This window comes from Amphibalanus amphitrite, unplaced genomic scaffold (genome assembly GCF_019059575.1).
Source record: "Amphibalanus amphitrite isolate SeventyFive unplaced genomic scaffold, NRLGWU_Aamphi_draft 000825F_arrow, whole genome shotgun sequence".
NCBI classification, from domain to species: domain Eukaryota; kingdom Metazoa; phylum Arthropoda; class Thecostraca; order Balanomorpha; family Balanidae; genus Amphibalanus; species Amphibalanus amphitrite.
In genome coordinates, this window is record NW_024882319.1 from 298,550 (window position 1) to 323,459 (window position 24,910).

At 49.5% G+C, this 24,910-nt stretch overlaps 2 protein-coding genes across 3 annotated transcripts in view; both read right to left on the minus strand.

Moving 5' to 3' along the window:
* The window catches only part of LOC122366694 (oxidation resistance protein 1-like), a 44,409-nt gene extending 39,307 nt beyond the window's left edge, over positions 1–5,102 (minus strand). The window contains exons 1-2 of one of the 2 annotated variants that reach the window (XM_043339209.1): positions 2,733–5,102; positions 2,333–2,430 (exon numbers count right to left, since the gene is read on the minus strand). In XM_043339209.1, the coding sequence (XP_043195144.1) occupies positions 2,333–2,430; positions 2,733–4,450 (1,816 nt within the window). In that variant the 5' untranslated portion in view covers positions 4,451–5,102. The remainder of the gene's footprint in view (positions 1–2,332; positions 2,431–2,732) is intronic. The other variant, XM_043339210.1, reaches the window with a different exon arrangement.
* Positions 5,103–15,181: 10,079 nt separating this feature from the next.
* LOC122366702 lies at positions 15,182–24,632 on the minus strand. Its single transcript, XM_043339223.1, has 3 exons — positions 24,245–24,632; positions 20,154–20,427; positions 15,182–16,269 (listed from the first exon to the last, which is right to left on the minus strand). Exons 1-3 carry the CDS (start codon positions 24,260–24,262, stop codon positions 15,905–15,907), a joined length of 657 nt encoding a protein of 218 aa, XP_043195158.1. The 5' UTR covers positions 24,263–24,632; the 3' UTR covers positions 15,182–15,904.
* Between the last annotated feature and the right edge of the window lie 278 nt (positions 24,633–24,910).

A 24,910-nucleotide genomic window follows, 5' to 3' on the forward strand; every position in this document is an offset into this window, starting at 1 on the left:
TAGGTCACTTTCTGGTGAAGGTCAGGTCAAGGTCAGGTCAAAAAAGGTCAAATTTTAGTTGATAGTTTTGCATAAAATGGGTATTGATTCGATGCAGCTCGTCACAGGGAGTCTAATGGTGGTCTTTGTTTTGCGCTACGGGGTCTAGAATTGCTAAAAATTGAGTTTGAAAATTTGACGTCATCAATTTTGAACCGTTTTTTCGCTATAACTTCGCTAAAAAAAGAGGTATTAATCTCAAATTTGGTATGTGGATAGAAGATGGTAGGGACTATCACATGTATTCCGGTTTTTGCGAAATACAAAAAAAGGATTTTTCGGCTATTATATTCAAACAATCTATTTTTTTACTTTTGGGGGTCAAAATCCAAAAATTTTAAAAATCCGAGATAGCAGTTTTGTAGCCCTGTCAATTCTACAGCTTTTATGTCTTAATCGTTTTTCTGTATTTGCAAAGCTATAGGCCTGACAGCTCTTCCCGCGAAACCCTTTTTTGGGTCAAAAACGGCAGAACATGACGTCACTCTGACGTCATTTGTGGCCAACCTATCATAGCCTTTGGAAATTTTTTGGTCACAATGTGTAAAATTGATGTCCGGGAGGGTACTGAAAGTTTGGTGACGATCGGCGCAGCGGTTCTGGAGATATATCGAAAAGTCTGGAGGGGGGGGGGGGCAAAAAAATAGCCCCCCACCAGGGCGCGGGTTAAGTAATCAAACATGGGAAAAACAAAATATCGGGCTAAGGAAATAGCTCAGAATTGTGATAAATGATAAACGAAAGAACTGAGCATCAGCGTATATCCAATGACTCCGGCTAATCTACCTGTCGTCCGAACTTAAAGCGACGAAATGCCATTGCCCGTCCAAGTACAGTAGCTCCCTGGAAGTAGGCATTATCTCATGAAGCAGCCACGCTAGATGGTGACATTCCCTTTCAGGCCGCTACCACGCTCGTATTGGCTCCCAAGGTTGATATAGCTAAAGATGGTCAGCGGCTTCTCTCGCGGTACAGGCCAGGTGATATTGGTAAACGGGGTAAGCCGTGGCTGGATATTTGGATAAGCCAAACGTAGTCGACTGTCGACGTTAACGAAACGAGATGAATGGTGTTTATCAGTCTACAGCGCTTGACGACAAGTCGTTTTTTATAATACAACAGTTCTTTGAGGACTGAATAACACTGGAGCAGTTGAGCGATGTGTCAAAAAATAAATTTCCATGGTAATTAATTGGCCCGTCCGGGGACAGTTTTACCACTTCTACAAAGCGAGTTAATGACCGCCGATTTATTTACCGGTTAACGCTTAATTATAACCCAGGGAACCGATTTAAATCAAATTGGGAATTAATTGTCTATATTGCGTATCGACGACGTCTGCCAAGATCCAGTCCAATCGCTTGATTGGTATCGCTTGATAGTTGATACCAAACATATTTTTGGTGGCCTCAAATGTTACCAGTTCTGGACATTTTTGCGGCGGTGACGGCGGCGATATTCCAAGGCAACAGCTACATATCCAGGCGCGGATACAGGGGGGGGGGGGGGCATGGGGGCCATGGCCACCCCTTGGCCGATTTTTTTTCAAAAATAAAATAAAAAGTTAAAAAGCTGAAAAGGGGGCCTCCTGAAAATAAAGTGGCTATTCATGTTGAGATGTTGCCTGAACAGCTAGATAAGCTCAATAGACGCAGTTTTTTTTTGGGGGGGGGCCCAACAAGTGGGAAGATGGGGCCTCCAACAGGTGGGATTATGGGGGCCTCCTGGTTTCTAATGGCCCCTCCCTTGGAGATTTTCTGGATCCGCCCCTGTACATATCGATAATAAAATATTTGAATTCGCTAATAAATTCAAATGTTTGGAAACACTGATGAAACTTGCTATTCGTCAAATGATACAGTCCAGTAGGACTGCGTGTTTATTTCCAAGTTTCGGTGGGAGGACCGAGAAACGAAAACAGGGCCTCTCGGCTCTTGACCTTGGTATAGATACAATAATGTCCGAGCTCTGGAAGCGTTCAATAAGAAACCAAACATGTCACTTAGCGATTGTGTCAGCCATACTTAATGCGTACAATATGAACTCAGTGTACAGACAAAATGGAAATAAATAGGGTCTAAGCAACAAACAAGTATATTTTGGTACCCGTACCCACTGTAACCTGTCTTTACATAGCATGTTTCTGATTTCGCGTTGTAACGGTCTTTTTGTTGGTAAGACAGATGCAAGACTCAAGACAGATGCACAAACAGGACGGCGTTAAATAAGAACGGCACCCCAACCACTGTAACCAGCTCATTCAGCGTGTCTAACGGATGGCCAGTAGACCTACCTGTCGGTCCCTCCGCTGACGGGGGTCGGTCGCTGCCGACACCGCCACCACCGCCACCCACCACGGTAGGTGGCGCCAGAAGGCCGTCTCGCTGCTCCCTGGAAAACGGACGAGGCGTGGGTGAGTGACAGTTCTTACTGCTACAGAATAATAGAATATTGAAGATGCAATATTTGTACTTCATAGTTGCAATTCACAGGTACTTCATATCACAATTGCATCATTAATTTCAATTGATAAAACCAATTTAACTTATTGGGTAACAATCACATCAAATGCCGTTTTCAATAAGACACTGACACGCTATCAAGATAATGCACTACACAAGCGGCAATGTTTCCTATGCGTATTTGCGGAGCCACCCCACCCCGTGTCCCTCCCTCCCATCTCCCGCACTCACGAGATGATGGCGACCGGTCGATCGTCGCTGTGTACCGAGAGGCGTCGGGCGAGCGGCCGTTGACAGGCCACCTCAGGCGAGCAGCTCGGCTCCTGACACTGCCGGCAGACCGTGGCCGGCTCCTCCACCTGGCCCAGCACCGGGGAGCGGGAGGAAGTGGAGGCGGCGTCCGGCTCAGCGGACCCCGCCGGGGAGGCGGTCGGGTCCTCGCCGGCCTCTGCCGCGGCCCGTCTCGCCGCGGCGGCGGCGGCGGCGGCGGCGGAGCGGCGGTAGTCGGAGGCGCTGACCGTGTACGAGCGGTGCCGCCGGTCGCCACCGTCGTCCTGCATGCCGCCCAGCAGAAAGGCGGCCGTCGAGTCCACCAGTCTGGCCAGCAGGCCCCGTCGCACGGGTGGGGGCCGGGCGGGAGGCGGCGCGGCGGCGGCGCTGGCGGCAGGCTCGTCGGCAGGCTCTATGACAACCGCAGGCACCACGGGAGGTCTAGAGGGTTGTGCTGCTGTCTCTCGTCTCCCTCTGTCCTCTGACGATCTCCGGGCGGCCTGACGTCGCGATCGAGATCCGTTACTCATCCCGACCCTCTCGGCGAGTCTCCGTGCCGCCTCGGCCTCACTGGGCCACACCGCGGGCGGGTGCCGACTGGAGCCGCCAGCGCCCGGGAACTGGAAGTCGTGAGGAAAGTCTCCGGTCGTCTCCAACTCTAGCTCCTGGACGCTGACATCCGAGGCCGAGGTTAAGCTCTCCCGCCGCTGATGGTGGAACTGATACAGCGCCTGCTCGAGCTCATTGTCAGACCGGCTGTCGTCGTCAACAACGTCTTCGTCGTCGCCGCCGTCGTCGCCCCCCTCGCCCTCGTCGCTGCGGCTCTCCGAAGCCGACGTGCTCCGCGACTGGGACCGGTCCGCTCCGCCGGAGACGACGAAGCTGACCGGCCGGTCGTCGCGGGCGTCGTTGAGCTCGTGGAACTGCTCGCTCTGGTGGAAGGCCGCAGCGAGTATTCCCGACGAATCCAGCGACAGACGTCGGGTTCGCTCAGGTTCGGGCACTCGGAGACCCGAGCCTCCCGACGCAGTGACGGGAGCGGACGGGCGGCCGGCGGCCGGCGCTCGAGGCGTCGCTTCGTCATCGTCTTCAGCAGCTGCAGTAGCTGCCTCGTCATGAATTGTAACAACAGGAAGAGTTGGCGTGTTATTATCTCTACCAACCGAGCGTGAGCGACCTTTCTCCTCCCTAGTGTCAGACTTTAATACCTTACCAGCTTTTTCGCGTCCCTCTCGTTCACAATTTGCTGCCGCCTCGATTGACATCAGTTTTTCGGCACCACTGCCGTTCCTGCTGCTGGCACACTCCCTCACCGATGCGCCGCTGTCCGTGCTGCTGCTCACCTCCTCTCCTAGATCCTTCACGGCACCGCAGAGGCACGGAGCGCCGGCGGGGCAGGAGCACTCCCCGACCAGTGTCACGTCACTGGCAGTGCTGTACAGGGAGTCGCTCATGGAGGCCATCCGCTCCTCCTGTCGGCACAGTTCCCCGGCGGAGAGACACGAGTCCACCGACTGGCTCAGGGAGCCCGGCTCGTAGGAGTCCTCTGACCGCCGGGAGCGGGGCACGGAGACGGAGCCGGAGACGGCGCGGCGGCCCGAGCCGGAGCCGGAGCCGGAGCCGGAGCCCAGGGGAGCCTCAGATGCCCGCGGAACGGTCGGATCCCGACCCTCGGCCATTGCAGCACTTCAGAACTAACACAACCTAATGCAAGTCACGACCAGGCGACGCACGACGCAACAGCGTAATGACACAGTGGATGGGCCACTCAACAGCACACCACGCCCGCGCTGACGCAAGACGTGATCTATCTCCCGTTTCACAACGATAAACAAACGCGTCTGGTGTCCTGTCGGCACACGAGACGGTCAGGAGAGCCACCAGACACCGTGATCCGATCCTCCGTTCCGGCGGCTCACGTGATCGGCACCGGGATTCTCAACGCCGCCTGGCGGTCACGAAGTTCGAACACTACCCGTTCACGGCACTTTCCACGTGCGCCCGCCCACCGATTGTTTTGACGCCGTGACCTTGGCGGGCGTCGCGCCGACGAGCTTGAGAGCTTGAACCGTCGGTGCTTCACGGGTCTATCTGTCGATCGTCGCCGTGTCGTTCCGTTGGAGGCCGCAGCCAGCTGCGCAGAATATCAGGCAGCAAAAACTGCAGACTCGTCCGGCTCGGCACCGATGGGCGATGAGACGGGGAGCGAGTCGCCAGCCGGTGCGCAGTAGAACACGTGTTTCACAGTTGCTGTGCGGCCCACACTTCACTACTGCTTCCCTTTCCTCAGACTCGTGACACGGGGCCGCTCGCCGGCGACCGGCGCCCGCGGCGGTGCGGGAACAGCTGATTACAGACTGCAGCTAGCAAGAGTCACGTGACCGAGCTGCCGGTTTGCGCCGGTCCTGCCGCTGCACCGTTCGGTAGTAGAGTGGCCAGATTATACACGTTTGGCGCACGGTGTAAGCCCGAACTCACGGCGATTGTGAGAGCAGCTTTCCCTTTGCAAAAACGTTACTCTGGCGGCTCTAACCAGTAACCACCCATATTCAGTAGTAGCATTGCAGCCTTCAATCGAGAGTGAAGTCCAAGCATTCATCTCACGACTGTTCAATGTTCACTGCGCAGTGGTTTCCTTTTGCAGACTTGCCTCTGCTCTCGGCGCCTGTAACGGCGCAATGACGGCGGCCAGTGACGCAACGCTGCGCGGCCTTCGGTATCGACCGCCGGCTCCCTACTGACCGATAAGGCAAACCGTGTGACGCGTGTCAAACACCCACGCGCTGGGATAAGCTTATCAATGCCCACTGACTGCACAACTCACTGCTACCTTTTAGCCAAAAGCACGTGGGAAGAGGGGTTTAATACATTATGCCAGTGAAATTCGATTCAGCTAGGCATTTCGAATAGCTTTCCAAAAAAGAAAACAAGTGTCCTCGAGCGATACATCTCAAAAGCACCTACCTAGATACCTACGTATGGCTCAAATGTGTCCGTTCCCCGAGGCATTGTTCACTCACTGTCCAGTCTGTCTTAAAAGTACCGCGCAAGGTGACGGTGGATCCATCAAGCCTGACCGAGGAACTAGGAAGGGCGTGCTATAATTTGAAAGTCACCGAACCAATTGACCTGGGGAATGGACGAGGATGTCCATTGCTTCGGTGACTCAAATTTAGCAGTCCTTCCTTAGTCAGGCTTGATGGATCCACCGTTGCTTTGCGTAGTACTTTTAAGACAGACTGTCCTTTGCCGTCCAAGGATAGTGCCGGATCCAAGGATAATGTCATTAGTCATTACCGTTCAAATGAAGCTATTACCGTAAATGGACCTTTCTATTACATTACCGTTCAAATGAAGGTATATATTAAACCGCGAGTAGGTAGAATAATTTTTTTAAACGTCGAGCCGATAGGCCTGGCGTTTAAAAGATTTTTCTACGTACGAGCGACAGCCGATATCTTTCGGGCGCTTAAAGGTAAAAAAATACTTTTTTATATAAAAATACGACACATTTCAGACTAGACGAAATGTCTACAAGACGTTTAACAGTTTGACAATCGTCTAGACGTTTAACCCGCGCCCCGTTGGGCTCTGCCGAGCAACGCGCCCGGTTGGGGGGGGGCATTTTGGCCCCCCTAAGATCTCGAGAACCACGCAACATAGCGACAAGCGGTAAACGGCGTTGGATAGCCCCAACGGGGAACTACCTTGTGACCCAATTTCATTGACCTAGGTCAAACCGATGACGTCACAGTTCAGGTCAAAGGTCCAATTTTCACCGTTTACAGGCATTTCAAGAAATGCGTTGTAAAATCGAGTAAAATGCATTTCATTGAAAATCATCGATGGGGAAATGTTCTTCAAACACATATTTTGCTATTTGAGGTCACTGATACCAGGTCAGGTCACAGAGGTCAGGTCACGGGGGGGTCACAATATGAAAGTGTCGTGTGATACATGTTTTATGGTCCATTTTACATGACAAATGCGATTATGTGGGTCAGGCAGCCTTTGGGGCCAGCTTAGGTCACGTTTTGGTCAAGGTCAGGTCAAGGTCAGGTCAAGGTCAGGTCAAATTAGGTCAAATTTCAAAGTTAATATTTTTGCATAAAATGGGTATCGAATCGATGCAGCTCGTCACGGGGAGTTCAATGGTGGTCTTTGTTTTGCCGTACGTGGTCTAGAATCGCTAAAAATTGAGTTCAAAAATTTGACGTCATCATTTTTAAACAGTTTTTTCGCTATAACTTGGCCAAAAAACGAGATATCGATCTGAAATTTGGTATGTATATAGAAGAGCGCTAGGACTATCATATATATTCCGGTTTTTTCGAAATTCGGAAAATTTTGGATTTTTTCAAATTTTTCTAAAAAATCAATTTTTTGAATATTTTTTTGGTCAAAAACAAAAAATTTTGAAAATCCGAGATAGCAGTTTTGTAGCGCCTCTTTTTGTCTACTAGACCATATAAAGAAGTTTGAAATTGCTTGATAACTGTAGATTTGGTGAGCGTTTCAAGATTGCATGTTTTTTGCTCATTTTTGCTCGAACATGACCTCAGTTTGACCTCAATAACTCCTGACCTAAGGTGACCTAAGACTTGAAATTTGGTGTGAAGGTGTCAAATTGATGCCCGGGAAGGTACTGAAAATTTGGCGGCGCTGCGCGCCGCCGTTTTCTTGCTATTCAGGAAAAACAACAGGGGGGGCCAAAATGGCCCCCCAACGGGGCGAGGGTTAACAAATCAGGACATCTGATAATTTTCTCTCTTTGCATGTGAAGCAATTGTAAAGTGTAAACACTGTCTACGGTGCGGGATAATTCCCCTTTAACCTCAATATGCCTTACAGCCCATTTTATCGAGTCAATCAGGACCAGGCTGCATGTGCATGAATCATCAGAAGCACGTGTTATAAGAATTCATTTCACAGCCATCATAATTCATAACTGTCCGGAAGCACAAGACTATAGTCTGTTCCATATCAAGCTTGCAGTCGGAGTTTCTTCGGCTAATCGCTCCTCTTATAGGTATCATGTTTTGCTAAATTTGTCCCGTTCTGAAGTTTGAACTAGGACTCCACCTAAGTTTTATGTATAGGCTTGGTCTCCATGATATCCGCATAATGCTCTCGACCTCTGCGCGATATAAATTGACATAACATATATAAGGTCGGGCCTCGAACGGACGAGCCGTATAAAGACGTAGCTATTGACGAAGTTGAACGATTAAAACGCTTTGATCTAACTGAATTTTTCATTTAATTTACAAACGTCCTCAGCATTTCCTTTGACTTTTCGAACTTGTTTTGTTTTGTTGGGTTAGGCCCTTTCGGTCTGACAAGACCATTGCAGAGCCGGAAGGATGATAGGATTTAGGGGGAGACATTGGTCTGGGCAGGCACCCTAGTGAGTCGCCGGGGCTGAGCCCGTCCAGAGGACAGGACACCCAGCCCCAAGGCACTCACTGCACCCGGCTACGGGGTGCGCTCCCTCAGGAGCAGCGGTGCCGCTCCAAGGGAGCAGCCCGCATGAGATAAAGTTGCCTGTCCAGCCCGGAGGGAGGTTGCAGCGTGGAGGAGAAGGATTTCAGTATCCTGAGGATAGAAGCACGGAACGGTCTTTTTGTTTGTTTTGTTGGGTTAGGCCCTTTCGGTCGACAAGACCATTGCAGAGCCGGAAGGATGATAGGAATTAGGGGGAGACATTGGTCTGGACAGGCACCCTAGTGAGTCGCCGGGGCTGAGCCCGTCCAGAGGACAGACCACCCAGCCCCGAGGCACTCACTGCACCCGGCTACGGGGTGCGCTCCCTCAGGAGCAGCGGTGCCGCTCCAAGGGAGCAGCCCGCATGAGATAAAGTTGCCTGTCCAGCCCGGAGGGCGGTTGCGGCGTGGAGGAGAAGGATTTCAGTATCCTGAGGATAGAAGCACGGAAAGGTCGAACGGTCTTTTCGAACTCTTTCCTTACTGTAAAAATACAGTCGACTTTCGTGTTGCGCAGAAGACCACACATTTTCTTGCGTCGTTGGCCGCTACCACGTCGCCCTCTAGTGAGCTAGTATAGTTGCCTGTGTTTACCACAAGGATGCGCTGCAGTACGAGTCCTACCTAACCTATGTAGACGTTGTGGTGACAGGTGCACTCCTTACAATAACGTTTTGCAGTCTGGCACCGTAGGTAGGTATTGAGGGCATATTTTAGAAAGGTCCATTCGTCCGAAGTGTCTGTTTGGGCGGTTGGGTGGCCTTTCGTGAGTCCCGTCCCGTCGTGACCCCGTCCCGTGGCCCCGTCCCAAGCAACGGATGGGCTCAGCGGCTGCGATTACCAGTCGATGGTCGAATCCCTCCCCCTGGCCTCCCCCCTAGTCTGATACTTAATTCTTCCATTCCGTGTCCCTGTAGCGGTACTTATAGGCCAATATGAATAGACACAGTCAGCAGTCACACAACTATCATTTTCGTAACATTTATTATTTGCGCTTGAGCTTGCCCCTCAGCTATCCAGTGGTCTGTATCAAATGGGCATTCGCAAAATGCTCACAAAATATGACCTACCGACCTACACTTCTATCGATGATACACGCAAAGCGGTTTTGCCGACTGTCTGGCTACAAACGAGGGTGACTTTTATACTCACCAGTTGCATTTTTATGCTTCACGACTATCGGTCGAGCTTCGTCCTGCGGTCTTTATCAAGTGATGTAGCCTCATGAGAAGGACTGATTAGTGTGAGAAGATTCCATCATTACTTTTGTTCTATGGGATTTGGAGACATGCGTCATTTGGCTGACAAGTCCTGGTGTAATTATTGAGTGAACATAACCAGTATAACGCCTTTTGGGGCGACTAACGGAGCGAGCGAGAGGGTGAGCCTTGCACGTGCGACATTTCGAGGGGGTACCTCCAGCTGACTTATGCACGGCACCCTACTAACCGGTCTCTAGCGATGTGCCAAATTTGAGCACAATCGGCCCAGCCGTTCTCGAGATCTGGAAGCGGCACCCTGCACGTGCGCACGTGCAAAATGGGTCCCAACTGACTTTTGCACGGCACCCTACTAACCGGTCCCTACCCATGTGCCAAATTTGAGCGCCATCGGTCCAGCCGTTCTCGAGATCTGGAATCGACCCCTGCACGTGCGCACGTGCAGCAGCACCCCAACTCTGGCACATGGATATGCAGTGCCTAGTGGGTGCCTACCTACATGCCAACTTTCAGCGCAATCGGCCAAGTAGTTACCAAGATATTGCAACAATTACAAAACGGACACCTCTTCGTTTTGCACGTGGCACGTGCATAAGGGGTCACCCACATGCATCAGGAATAGTCCAATACTTGGGAGAAGGAATGAAGCTACCCTACAAAAATTACCGCGTGTAAATCGGTCAAGTGGTTGCTGAGATATAAGCCTCGCAAAAGCGTGACCACCGGCCGGCCGGCCGGCCGCTCATACTCAGAAATTTCCGTTAATCTAAGGAAAGACTACGCTCGCTTCGCTCGCTCCGTAATAATGGGGATAGCTCCTTTGCAGGCGGAACGTCACCAGATACCGATAAACGATAACGGCACGACCGAGACAAAGTATGCCTGGGAATTTGTGGACTATCTGTTTGTTTTCTCTGGTTTGGAGGTTGATAAGTAGTTAGCATGTAGGTGCCTATATCTAGAAGTTTTTTTGTTAAAGGAAAATGTTAATCGTTAATCTCTGACTACACCATTTTCGAACCAAGTTAAGACAAATGAAGCCCAATTTAAAACTGTTGATTTTTGAATTAAAACAATCGAAAAGTGGGTTAAAACACGTGCCATCTAGCTTAAAACAACTGACACGCGAAACTACGTGTTGGTCGTTTTAAGCTGAATATCACGTGTTTTAACAATTTTTTCGATTGTTTTAATTAAAAAATCAACAGTTTTAAATTGGGCTTCATTTGTCTTAACTAGGTTCGAAAATGGTGTAGACCTAAGCGGTTTTTAACAAGAGACTGTTTTATAAGTGCATGCATGACTTAAACTTTTGAATTCATTTTAAAAGGGATAAAAACGCAATTTACCACTTTAAAATTATTTTATAATTCCCTTTTAAAATGAATTCAAAAGTTTTGGCCATACCTTATATGTCACATCTGTCATTTGATAATCCTCGAGAGACTGTTTATTTAAAACGGTTTAACACTCTAAGGTGGTTATAGCGATGAGTCAGTTTCTGGTAACAGAAGGACTCTGCGATATTGGAGCGCACAGGTAAAAAGTGGTCCTTATTTTCATTCGGGAAACACGGTACCTAGATATGTATAAAAAATGATGTATACCTACATTAAGCTTTTCTCACACACAAGATAATCGTAGCGTTACTCACTGCTGTTTTATTGCCTGTTGATGCAACGTCTGCATGTAACAGGTGTCTCTACACGGCACGGCTCATGGATTGTGCCAGGCACCGGTTAAGCCGAGAGCCGTATAGGTATTTTTGTTTTCTGATACACGAAAACGAGCACGTTTCCCGAGTCGTGTCGATCCCGTTTCGAGCCTCATCATGAGCTGCGGATCACCAGCGCCCGTCTCCGTACATTCCTCAGGTTTTACGAGCACTCAGCCGTGGTCACTATCGGTCATCTGTTATGGATTTGGGTAATGCCACAGAACCACAGGTGTCAAAGTATGTCTCCGAAGTGTCACTGTTATACTCATTCTCCTCATGGCTAATCTAAGCATGCTTGCCACCCTGCACTCCATTAGGTTGACATTTTGTTTTAGCAAAAGCAATGATTAAAGCTTGAAAACATTTTGAATGTCACAAAGTTAAAAGACCTGCCAAAATAACTTCCTATGGTATGGCACACTTGTGAAAATAATAAGATCGGCATCAAAAAACAGTTTTCTAATATAATGAAAAAATATCCGTGTCCCACAGATACCAACCAATAGCAATTGGCATGTGACAACGTAGATGAAAAAAGCAGCCAAATCCCATCATGCATTTGACTAAGAAGTAAGAAGCATCTGTCTGCGGTCACCCGAAGAGATCTGCTGGGGCCATTGTGATCGGAACATAACTGCTTACCCAGCGGCCCGTGACAGGCCACTCCTCTCTCCACATAGCCCACGTCAGTTCGGTGCAGACGGGGCGGGTGGCCGCAGTGACCTGAAGGTCATTCGGTGCGGCGTCTGCGCCAGCTACCGTCTGATCGGCATAGTCTGCAGCCCTGTCCGACCCCTCCCCATCCCACCCGCTTCCCACCGGGTCCGTACCGGTCCGAAAACCGGCGGCTCTGCCCAAACGGGGTCGGCATGGGTCAAAGGCCGCAGTCACTTCCGCTGTCCGGCTAAATGACGAGCAGTCATGGTCTGCGCGACTTAGACCGAGTCCGCTGACTTATCTGACCCGTTTGACTTTTCGCTGAACTAGTCTGCAAATTAACTCGCCTACGTCTCTATTGTCGGTGTTGGCAGTCGTCATTGTCTCCGTCGTCGCCTACGTCTCTATTGTCGGTGTCGTCTTCTCTGTCCATGGGCAGTGAAGAGAGGACATTATTGTTCGCTGCGAACGGTGGACACGGAACAGTTTCGATGTCTCCGCATTCCACGCTGTAGAGCTCACAAACACGTTTTATCTGCGCGATAATCTTTGTTCAGTGTACTCGGTTTTCCAAGAAAAGGTCATCCCCATCATCCCCCCTCGTTCTCTCGTCATTTCGAGATGTGTTATTACCCGTATAGAAGGCTACGCGGTAATTTGTGCTATTTCCTCTTCCTTCATCATGAAGTGGGGATTATTTTTAAAGAAATACTATCCCTTGCTCACTTGTAACTTGCCATCGTGACTGATATTTCAAATACCAAATACATCCAATAAATGCTTTCAGCTAGACTACGTATTTGGGCTTTTGCGGGAAGTTTTCAATTTCGCAATAAAATGAGGCACTCCCAACTTAAACGACAAACACACATGTTAATTATTTGAAAATCCAAGCATCAGTTATATAGACATGAATTGACATGCAAAGCTGAAAGGTCTGAGACTTTCTATGCTAACGTGCTAAAGGAAATGCATGCGAAATGTAAGTTGAAACGACATTCGATTGAATCCTTGTCCATAACATATGTAAATCGTGCGCCATTATGCACAAATATATTTTTCCCATTGCTGGCAGGCATGCTATATGCTAATGCATCTATAACAGCTGCACATCGTCACCGTTCCTTCGTGGTCGATTATTTTGTATGCCCACATGTTCGCTTTGAAACCACAACTCCCTTCCCAATCATACCTATGCTAAACCTAACCACACCGAACGATACATTCCAAATCGTGAAGCTGACCACATGTCACCTTGCGCTTACGGCTTATCATCAGAAGTGTTTTCTGGTTTCGTCATATACCTAACAGCACCTGAGGCTGCATCCTGCATTCCTGGGGTATGTGTCAGAGAGTCCCCGCTCATCTCTGCTGGGGACAGGGGTGTTTGTAACGTTATTTCATCGTCAGCTCTGGTCCCTTGTCGACCGTTATGATATTTTTCAGTGCTCGAGGTTTGGTCGCATGTGAGACCGCAAGCAACGGAAGCAGCCAAACAGTGACCATGAGAGGACGATGAGGTCACCGCGAAACAACTGCTGAGAGCAATCGAGATTTATGAATGATTTTAATTAAAGGTAAGCCTGACAAGTTTTGGAGAGCCACCAAGGTTCAACAACAGTATGGTTAATCAAAGACGAAATCGCTGGCGCATCTAAACCCCGACCGTTTTCTCTCGCATTTTCACATTTTAGTTTATTTTTTTTCGTATTCGTAACAATATGCGTATTTTCGTGACACGAAAAATGGGAATAAATAATGACAACTATGATACAAAGTTTACAACTCAAATGATAAACGTTCTTCTAGCCGAATTTGCTGCATTATTGTATGCAGCTAAGTATGACATTTGGTTGAACTGACATTCTGCCGAATCTGTTGATTAGACTATAAGGACATCTAACAGCCTCACCCTTTAGATCGGGCTTTTGCTCTACTTATTCGTCCAATAAAATAGTCGCACTGAATCGTGATATGTAGCATTACAGAATACCCGATTTTGACATAGATATCCGGATGTTTCAGTCTGTTTGCGTGACATGCATCAAATGACATGCATAGCCATTTATTCTTCTCTAGGCCGTCCGCGATGTTATTTATATCGATCGTCTGTTCGACCGGAAACGGACCGGTTTTATTATCGGGCGAGCTCATCCGCGCGCTGATCCCCAAATCCGGGTACGGCCCTCAATATACCCTGGGTACGGCCCACCGCTATACGGCGGGAATAGACGGACTGTGGCGGCAGCAGAAAATAAAAAACATCACCCCGGGATTCCAGAGAACCGCTCGTGACTTGGTAGTTAATTACATTCTCATTTTGTCATGTTGTGTGTATTCATAAATATTTGGTGAGTCTTGTCTTGTGTGCTGGGAGATCTGTGAACAGTCAGCATTTTCTTTTTGTATCCGTGTATAATGTTTACGTATTCTATTTGATGTTGATGTTGTCATTTCAATGTTAGGTACAGAAGGTCTACAAAATAAGTCCCCGCCGTATGCGGGTCACCAGTGGGCAGTTAGCGCCTGAGCGCTACTCGGGCGCCACCTGCCCGCATACGGAGAGGACTTATATTGTAGACATACTGTACCTACCTACCCCATTTTTAACTTTTATCTTGCCAATGAAGCTATTGATCTTTGATTAGACTTTGATTCTCTCATAACCAAACTTTGGGATGAATAAACGTCATTCAACATGCATACGGTAATAAGTTGCCGAAGGTGACTGTAGACTTGTTTTCTATTTAAACTCTTCAGATTTGTGATTAGGCCCCTAGAAATGCGACGATCGTCACGCATTTATGGTAGACACACAGGTCTCCCTAAGGAAAGATGCCGTTTTGCACTTGCGTGCGAGCACGTGAAATGGAACTGTGAACAATCGAGGGAAAGTTAGAAATCATTGTTCTTATTTTTGGTGTAGCTGAAGCTCGCTGTTACATAATGAGCCCAGCACAAAATACGATTACACAAATGGTGATGTCCTCTACAGGATGTAATACCACAAACTCGTTATCCTGCTTCATCTGACGTGGGCGATGGGGCTTATAAGCTAAACAGCCAAATAATCGCGCATTACTGTGACCGAATGTTGCATATATTGACCATCTGATGACGCTACGAATTAGTTCTATGCGTGATTACTGGCGTAAATCTACGAATCAGGTTCTAAGCTTGTGAGAGACGAGTATCCGTTCACAATGCTTCATGCGTGGGATTCAGTGCGTTGAAGTTTGTCATCGCATGCGTCTCGGAACGATGCAAGGGGTTAAAGCCAGCTGCGAGCATAGAATTGTAAAGATCTTAAAGATGCTGAAGATGCTAAAGATATTTGAAATATATAACCGTTTATTGATGAAAATGACACTGCAACCAATTGATCATCACACTCGTGTTAAATAGCGTTCCAGCGCAGCCAAAGAACAATAATCTTTTCTTTCTCGTTACGGGGTCACGATAATGAGGGCCAAGTTGCGTGTCACTCTCAAATCTTTGGCTGTATCAGAGCCTGCAATAAATTACCACTCATCCCACTCACACACTGTCAACAAGCCAACAAGTACAGTAATGCCATGGATCGCCTCTGAGCCACTCTGCCGCACCCTAAATCTCATCTCATCACTTCGTCCACAAATCTCCCGTGCAGCGATCAGGCTCGGACGCGGCGCGCGACGGCCCGTACCAGGCACCGCAGGGGGACGCAGCTCCGGTCCCAACCACACCGCCTGTCTGCTTCGACCAACGGTCCTGTCAGCCTGACTCCATGACAGGTGTCCTTTCTGTGACAGGTGACCTTTCTATGACAGGTGCCTCTGCTCGTTCGCATGCTCGCTTGGCGATACAGGAGGTCGGCAGGAGGTCTGAGCGGTCGGGGATGAGGGACCGGGCGCACCACACCTCAATAACATATGACGGATGAACTGGCGGACGGAGGAAAGGCGGATGGAGGACGGACGGACCGCGGAACGGACGGACTGGAAGATGAACTGACCGACAGACCGACACACGTCAAGACCAGACCCTTGGCGGTCTCGGTCGGACGCAGGGGACCGCTCAGAATCCGTAGTAGCCTCGCTGCAGGATGTCCATCAGACTGAGCGGACGGGGCCGCGGCGCCCGGCGCAGCACCAGGCTCGACATGACCGAGTCGGCCAGTGAGTTGGGGCGCTGCTCGGCGTCACGGGCCGCTACGGGCACGGGCACGATAATGGGCTGCAGGAGGATCACCGGCGAGCCGCCGAAGCCGCCCAGGGCGCCGCCCAACTGCAGCTGCGGCTGCAGCCGGCTCAGCAGAGACATCTGCATCAGCGGGGAGAGCGCCGGACGACGGACGGCGAACGCGCTGAACGAGGGCCGCACCGGCGCCGGCTGGGCCGCCGGCTGGGGCGCCGCCTCCACCACCGACTCGATCGGCTCATCTGCGGACGGAAAAAAAAAAACACACACATACCGTCAGAGCTGCAGTTCAAACGTGAGAGATGGGCGCTGTGAACATGGTGAGCTCCGCTCCAAACGAGTGTTGCAGAGCTCGTGGGAAGGGGATTTGGCCATCGATAAAAGTAATGTTAAAATTACGCGTTGTCTGATTGTCGTATATGGACACAGCACCATGGGCGAGCGTGGAAACTGAGGCGAGGCAGACTCTGAGTTGACCTCATGTACACGCTTGTTTCTACGAATTATACATATAACCGGCAATACCGGTACGAATAAGGTGAAGGATCTGTGACCAGACAGGTGACCGCTGCCCCAACTGCGTATACAGAGATGCATGGAAAACCGGCCGGGAAGTCGCGTGCACCGGGGCTGATCGTGTGATAAGCACCTTGTTTAATGCCCTGTATCAGTCATGCAATAGAACTCAGCAGACGCACCGACCGTGGGCAGTAGTGTTGAGTGCCGTCATGAGGCGGACTAAGGAATTTAACGGCACTAAAAATCAAGGACCTTCAACCGTTAATTAGGTCGTGCATGTAATGGGGTCATAAATCATTGTTTGTGCCATAATGCAGAGCTTCGAGATGTTTGTAAATCGCATGATTGACTTTTGTTTGTGGCTGTTCACTTCTCGGTACGTACAAAACCAACAGTTCAATTGAAGTGTACGAGAATGTAGACACGTCAGTAGTCATTACGTTACAATGGTTATGGTAAATTAGTTCTGGTCAATCGCTACATGTGGTCGCGTATTTTCGAAGAATCATCTCAGTCAAGTTTTATAAACGCCTCATAAAAGTACGGAAAGTAGTGGTTCAACGAATTTCGACCGTTACTGACAAATTTTCGTCATGTTTCCTTTGCGGTATTTGCAAAGAAGTACATATACCCGGGCATTAAACTTACAGAACAGTCGTTGACCACTGTAAAAATGTGTTTTGAGAAATATAACTACAAATTTGTCAGTTGAAGTGGTGGCTAGGGGTGAACTGAATCCCTTATCATTGACGGCCTCAGAAGACCGCATCTCGTCTCCGTTATACACGGGAATCAGCAACCAAATATGTCGTTCCAGACACGGATAATAAAGTAGCATTAAACAATGCGTAGGCCGCGGTCTCACCATCGTTAATTTCTCAGTATAGCATAGCGGAGGCGATTACCGTGTCAGAGACTTAAACTCAGTCCCCTCGACGGGACAAACCCAAGCCACACCAAAACAGGAGTGGCTAGTTTGCATAAATCCCCTCCGAGCAGCGACACATGTCTGTGGCTGCACTCCTCCCGCCCCTGCATACCCTCCCCTCTCTAACGTCTGCCCTTTCCACACGCATATGCTCCCAGGTCTCCCTTGACCCGCGCGCCCTCTCCGTGACAGTCACGACCCTCTCTGCCGGTCACGACTATTTCTGCCCGTTGGACCGTGATCCGAGCCCGTAAACCATCCGCTCGTGAGGAGGCGTCCGAGCCGCACCCCGAGACGGGTGTGACGCGACCTGAAGGCCACCGCCCACCACATACACAGAGTGATCTCAGATGAGCTTTTTAAAATGTGGTGAGAAAAGCGGGTGCTAGCGATAAATGGGTCTGTTGTCAAGCCGAAATAAAAAAGAGGTACACGGAACTGTTATCACGGGCTTTTGGACGTGCAGGGTTCGGAATGGGCTTGCCCGATGTGTTGTGCTCGCCGCATGTGATCTACCGTTGAGCCCCTGATATTTTTGTTGGCTGTTTTTGACGCTAATGCCGCCGAGTGCCTACAGCGGGATGCCATGTCGCCAAAGCCACAGGCATGTAACCTCGGTCGCAGACCAACTGGACAATTCGCCACTGACGCACGGACTTAACGCCGTAAACGACTGGTTACATGCAGGCTAACCTGCCGTGGTAACCGAGATGACGGCATTCGAAAGGCAATAAGGCTGACTCAGCTCTGGCGCCTATGTAAAAAGTATGAAAATACGAGCCAAATAGGGATCACAACCCATGTTCATGCCTAAAATCATTCCACGTTTTTACAGCAATTGCTACCAAGGTCATTTGTCGCAGCCTTGCAGTGAGTAATTTTCTTTGTGAGTCAGCTATTGGCCTATCACCTTACCAAGGTCGGTGCCTATGTTTCAGGTACGCTGCACAGCTGGACATTCACCCCAGCGTTCACCCTGGACATCCTTCCTCCTTCCAGGGCGTCTTGCTAATCGATGGGGGCGCCGGCGCTGGCTGTGGCGCCACATTGACGCCTTCAGCACGCGCTAATGGCTGGCGATGGTGCGGCTCGTGCGTCTGCAGCCCACGCCCGCCATATAAGGCGGTGTCTCTCTCCGTTTGAAGCTCGTCTGCCGCCCCCGGAGCCAGGCACGGCTCAGCACGGGGAACGATCGGAATGCCGGGACAGTGCCCGTCCACGCCCGGTCGGCCACCATGCCGCTTTCATTAACCGGCCCGGTGAGGTATTACAATAGAGCTGAATGCAGCGAAAGGCGTTTAAGAAGTACGCCGTTTGTCGCATGCGAAACGAGTCGCAGGAGTTTCCAGTCAGAGCTGTGGTTGGAGTTCCAGGAAGTTGGGCCGCGCGTCAACGTGTCGTGTTTTGATAGTGATTTGTTTTATTCTGACAATGGAATAGCTGTGGAAATGTTTTGTTTTAATTGTAACACGACTCTGAAGGATTTTTAGTTACGATGTTTTTTGCTCCGACAACTAAGAAACAATTCCGCTGTGTGACTTTGTTTCGGTCAGGTTCTCGGTCCAGGCACGAAACGGGCTTACCTCGGCCTAAATCCGTGCCATAAACTGACTACCGGAATTCGGGAAACCCGGCCCTGGTTGGCACTCGGGGCCTGCAGGGCTTCCAGGCTGTCTGCAAGATCGCCGCGACCGGTACAGATCGGGCGGATAGACCAGTTTTAATGCACCGGCGATTCGCTGGCGTGATACCGCTCATCATCGTGCGACCTCAATGCTGGAAGAGACTCCAGTCTGGCGGTGTTTATGAGCCATGAATCCGCTCACCCAGTCAGAGGTCAGGGAAAGGCAGGTTTGACCGCTGACTCTTAGGCACTGGCATAAACCAGATCGTCAGACCGCTAATATGTCGCTGACCTGTAACATCACGGTCATGTTTCCCGTTTCGAAAGGAAGTACTGAGCGGTCTCTTTCCTGAAAGCTCTTGCCCACCTCTTCCGTTCCTGGGTCCATCGCCCTTCCCGCTGGCATCCTTCACACTAAGACCCGGTGATCCCGCCTCCAGTCGTGGCAGAACGTGAAAAACGTGACTGATGGATGACCCTCGGCCTGCCCTTTCGCGATCAGCCGGCGCATGTCCGGGTCGACCTCGCGCACAGACTGGTGAGCGTTTGCGGAAGTGGGTGCGCCGATCGTCAGGCCACCTCTCCACACTGTGCCAAGAGAAAGCTGCAAACGGACGTTGTGTGAGCTGCCGACGGGTCGTCAAACACGCCGTGCCCAATCCGGCCGAGCTTCCGTGACCAGTCTGTAGCCAGGTGGAACGCCGCCGAACCGGCTGTCAGCCACTCAGCTGCGACGTCAGGCGGCGGCGACGCGGCGCCTCCGGTTCGCGTCCATGTCACGAACGGCGCGGCGGCGCGGCGCGTGGTCACGGTCGTCGACACGGGCCCCGTTAGCTCACCGTGACACCCGTTGGGCGACCTGCGATACCACGAGCGACGTGGTGACCTAACGGAATCACCCAATAAAAACTGCTGATACCGTCACCTCTGCCACTGCCTGTCATCGTCAACGAAGCGTAAAAGAACATTCGATCCGTCCCGAATCCCTGACTGCAGGTCACGGGGCTCTCAGCGCCCCACTAACAGACCCCGGGTCACACTCGTGACGGACTCACCGTTCACCAGCACGGTGAAGGGTGTCGACTGTTTCTTGGTCTCGGTGTCGGGCTCGGTAAGCTCGTTGGTGGCCACCTCGGGTTCGGTGATCTGCTGGTCGGCCAGCACCTCCGTCGGCAGGGGCTCGGAGGCGGCGGCCTGCAGGTGGGGAGGCGCCATCACCACCGTCTGCACCGGACCCGACTCCATGGCGATCTGGTCCTCGGCAGAGTCGTGGATGTACGGGTCTTGGATGGACGCCCCGCAGGTCATGCCCAGCGCAGACAAAACCAGCTGCCGGACAAACGCGCAGTGTCACATTTATTCGGATATCATGGTTTACCTACATTTATGCAGCACATTACACCTCAGTGTGACGTCGTTTCGCATTTAATGAGTGTTACTATCAAGGCGGTCATACAGTTCTAACAAAAAGACCACTTGAATACCTCAGAGAGGCACTCAGATCGTTTGTTCACGCTCTGAGGATGCGTTGACGTTTTTTCAGTCTGTCTAGTGACCGTGACGACGGCAGGCTGTGTATATATCACAGCCGTCACGCTCCATTGTTCGACGCACAATCGGCGATAGAGTGACAGAGAAGCGCCGTGAGTGGCGACGGCGGGGTCGGGGTCCCGGTCAGAAAACAGCGCCCTGTTCCCGGCCTTCGTGAGGCGCCCGGCACTTCCGGACGGCGGGACGGAGCGGCGCAGGGGAGGACGGCAAGGAACCGAGGTAGTCAACGGGTATTTCCTCGACGCTAATAAGAAATCCTCGATTGCGAAGTGTTGACTTGTTATGCTGCTCAGAATGAAGGGGTAATTGTTGTTTTCTGTCTAATTACATAGATGATATCATCAGCGAGGAGAACATAATATCTTCATTGTCAGGCAAATGTGAGGGCCTGATGATAAAAGTGAAGTTATATAAACAATTATTAGGTTTGCAAGTTAACAACTTGTTTATCTAGCGTCTTCCTGTTGCATGGGAATTATCTTTGTCCCGGCAAATACATCGATGCAAATCAGGGGCGGATCCAGAAAATCTCCAAGGGAGGGGCCATTAGAAACCAGGAGCCCCCCCCCCCATAATCCCACCTGTTGGAGGCCCCATCTTCCCACTTGTTGGCCCCCCCCCCCCAAAAAAAAAACTGCGTCTATTGAGCTTATCTAGCTGTTCAGACAACATCTCAACATCTGTGCAGGCTTGGAGGCCCTCTGTGCAGGTTAGGAGGCCCTGTAAAAGTGGTCATCTCTGTGAGTATAAGAGACCTCCAAGTTATGAAAAGCTTTACCAATCTTCTAACAAAGAAGTCTTCTCAGCTAGTCTTCTAAGAAATAACTAAGTGGGTAGGTTAAAAAAAAAAACTCATCGGATTTCGGCCACTTTATTTTCAGGAGGCCCCCTTTTCAGCTTTTCAACTTTTTAACTTTTTATTTTATTTTTGAAAAAAATCGGCCAAGGGGGGGCCATGGCCCCCATGGCCCCCCCCCTTGTATCCGCGCCTGATGCAAATGCGCAGACGTGTTAATTTTGATGAACAATCAAAGAAGTGCATTTGATTGATCATGGAAGACAAACCATTGAACTCAACTTAAAGTCCATAACGTTACGTCATGCACTGCTATCACCGTCTAACAGGTATGCTAAAGACGAGAAGCCAACAAAGCAAGAGCGCCTATATGCAATTTAGGCGGCAGCAGCAATAGCGGTGCCAAAAGAATGCATCTCTAATGGCACCAACCGTCCCACGCGGCAGATGTGTAAACGATGCAGTTGCATCCTCCCCGTCATTAAACCGCTCCTGACAAGACGTTTCGCCACCGTTCCCAGTACCGCTATGATGAGATGGTGACATTGTGACCCCGCGCCTGGCTAAGTGGCCGGCTTTGTGACGGCACAAAGCGGCCCTGTTTTCTAGAAGGGGAGAGGGCGCGCCCTGAGGAAGTGGTCCGAGGGAGGCCGTCCCAGTGAGACCGGCCGCTGTCCGGCCGGTAGCCTCGACCTACTGGGTCGTGCACGCTCCGATATGGCGGCGGGCGATGGAGAACAGGATATACCGCACGGCAGGGCAGGAACCAACGGCACTTGTCGTGACAGCACACCTGAATAGATAGATACCCGATGCTATGGATATTAACTGTAGGTATGCCGGCTGTTAACTGCGATTATTTTCTTTCTTGCATAAACTTTTGGGATTAGAAGCAAGATTTCGATTGAAAACACTGATTAGTGATAAAAGGATGCAATCATGGGTGGAGTTTCCACCTCCATATACAGTTCTGTTGGGACGTGGGGCGTTTACCCCACTAATCAAATTTATCCTAACCAATTCGGATCAGACTGAAGGACTTCTAGACATAAAAATGAGCCTTTCGCGCTTAATCGCTCCCTACTGCTCCGTGCAGATAAAAACGACCGCTGGGAGGGCAGCAGCGATTTTATGCAAGCACTTTTTTTTTGGCTTGACCATCAATGATCTGATACTATCAGTTTGGAATGAACGACATTTAATCCGCCGGCTTCGTGGGATAGCTTCACCTGTGGTACAATTGTAGTGGTTTTAACACGCATATTACCGGCAAATAATACACATATTATAAAACGTATTGCATGAATAATTACTAGAAAAGGAAATATAGCAAAAATTAATTATATTAGGTATAAACAAAATACATATACTATAACTACCTTTTCAAAAGGCAGAAAAAGATGGAATTAATGGAAATAGAGATCGACTCTTATCTTCGGTGGACAGGGAACAATAAATATAGGTACTTTAAGAACCTAATAAAAAATAGATTTTCAAAATAAATAGTTTGGTTTACGAACACTTAACTTGGTCTACAGAAGAAATTACATTAACTGAACGGCATTGCTAAAAATGCGTAGGTACCTATTGCTTACTGGTCGTCTGATTTAATTAACCCACGAGCGGCTGGGGGGGGGGGGGGGGGCATAAAGTTGCCCCCCTTTACGTTTTGTAAAATATCTCCGAAACCTGATGTGCTACAAACGTGAAACTTGGCATAGCTTCAAATCAATACCCAGGCAATGTTTGAGGAAAGTTTGGTGGTTGTAGCACTTAAGATGACGTCACAGTGACGTCATAAACTTTTGTCGTTTTCTGATATGGACAGTTTCTGATGTCGCTGAGCATGAAACTCAACTGTAAATGAACCAGACAGCACCAGCTGTCATCCTAAAGCATCTAAGTACACTTCCAACTAGTTCCTGACCAATAATTAGTTCTTTATATTCGGTCTCACATATCGGATATATCGTGACAAACCCGAGAGTCGCAAATCTATAATTTTACTTCTGACGTCACTGTGACGTCATTTCAAATGGGATCGACACCAAATTTGGACACAACCTCGGGTAGGTATACAGAAGGATGTGTGCGAAGTTTCGCCTCTCTGTCTTTTCGCATTACGACGATATCGTCGCAGAAGTAAAGGGGGGAACTATATGCCCCCCCCCCCCCAGTGGCCGGCGGGTAGCGCGGAGGCCCAGCGGCCGCCGGGTTAAGGACACTTACATTTGAGGCCATTAACGTTCAAGTGGCCATTCTGCTCGTTTCCACTGAAATTTTTTGGTTATTTAAAGCTGTACAATGCAAGCAAAATAGATCATTTATATTTTTTTAACATGTAGTTATAGGTAATAATTCAAATTAAGAATCGCTTTATTTACGGGCATTAATGCATGAGTCTACTGTATTAAGTGTCATGCCAGGCATTCCTTACACATGCCTCGGTACCGCCCAATAGTTGTTAAACGTCGTCTCTGTAACGTGGTGCTCAAAGAAAAAATAATCGGAACAGTAAGACGAGACGGTCACTTACGCATGCCTAATATGTTACCAAAATAGGCTCCAAACTTTTATACACACAAAACATGTCTTACTTTTATGAACTGTAAATTATAACCGTTTTAATAAATGATGTTGATTGTAAACCAAGAAGTACAAAATTTCCGTTTACGGCAGTTTCAGTTTAAAATTTCTTAGGTCACATCGGATGCAATATATGCAGTTTGTGCAAGTCACTTGCAATCAGATCATTAGCTAATTAGCGGTACCACTCGCCCCACGTTCCCCTGCACTTACCATCAGTTTGAAATCCATGGCGCGGCCGCTGGGGAGGTACTGCGATCGTACGGCGGCGACGGGGCGATGTCGGCGGGTCTGGGCCGACTGGGCGGCCAGCGGCCTTATATAGGCACGAGCAGGACCGGTCCAGGTGGAGACGACAGCAAGCACGCGGCGACAGCGACTCGGGTACGTAACTCATAATACGTACGCAATACGCATACATGCATTTTTGGATTTATAAGCTTGTTTTATAAATGAGGGCACATTTTCATACGATCCTCAATGAGTCAATTAAAAGTTTGTGACGAATGACAACATATCTATATCAAATAAAAATATCAGTGGACATCTAGGGTGCTTATTTATTTGTAAAAAAGGTCAGACAACTCTGAAGTCACAAGTAACTCCGTCTAGGCCTGCCTATGTTCTGTGTCTAGATCTTTATTTCTAATTTTAACAAGTCTTATGTCGGCGCTAGTGTCGCCGAAAGCATCTGGTTCATGGTTGCAGCTTGCAATGATAGTGCGTCGACCTCATTATAACCGGTAATCCACTTATTGATCAGCCCATGTTGTGGATGAGCCGCATAACATGGTTGGGTTATTATATATTGTTAAGAAGGTTTGACCAGGGTATATTGAATTACGGGTTTGACCACAATTACTCTGTTGTTAAATGGCA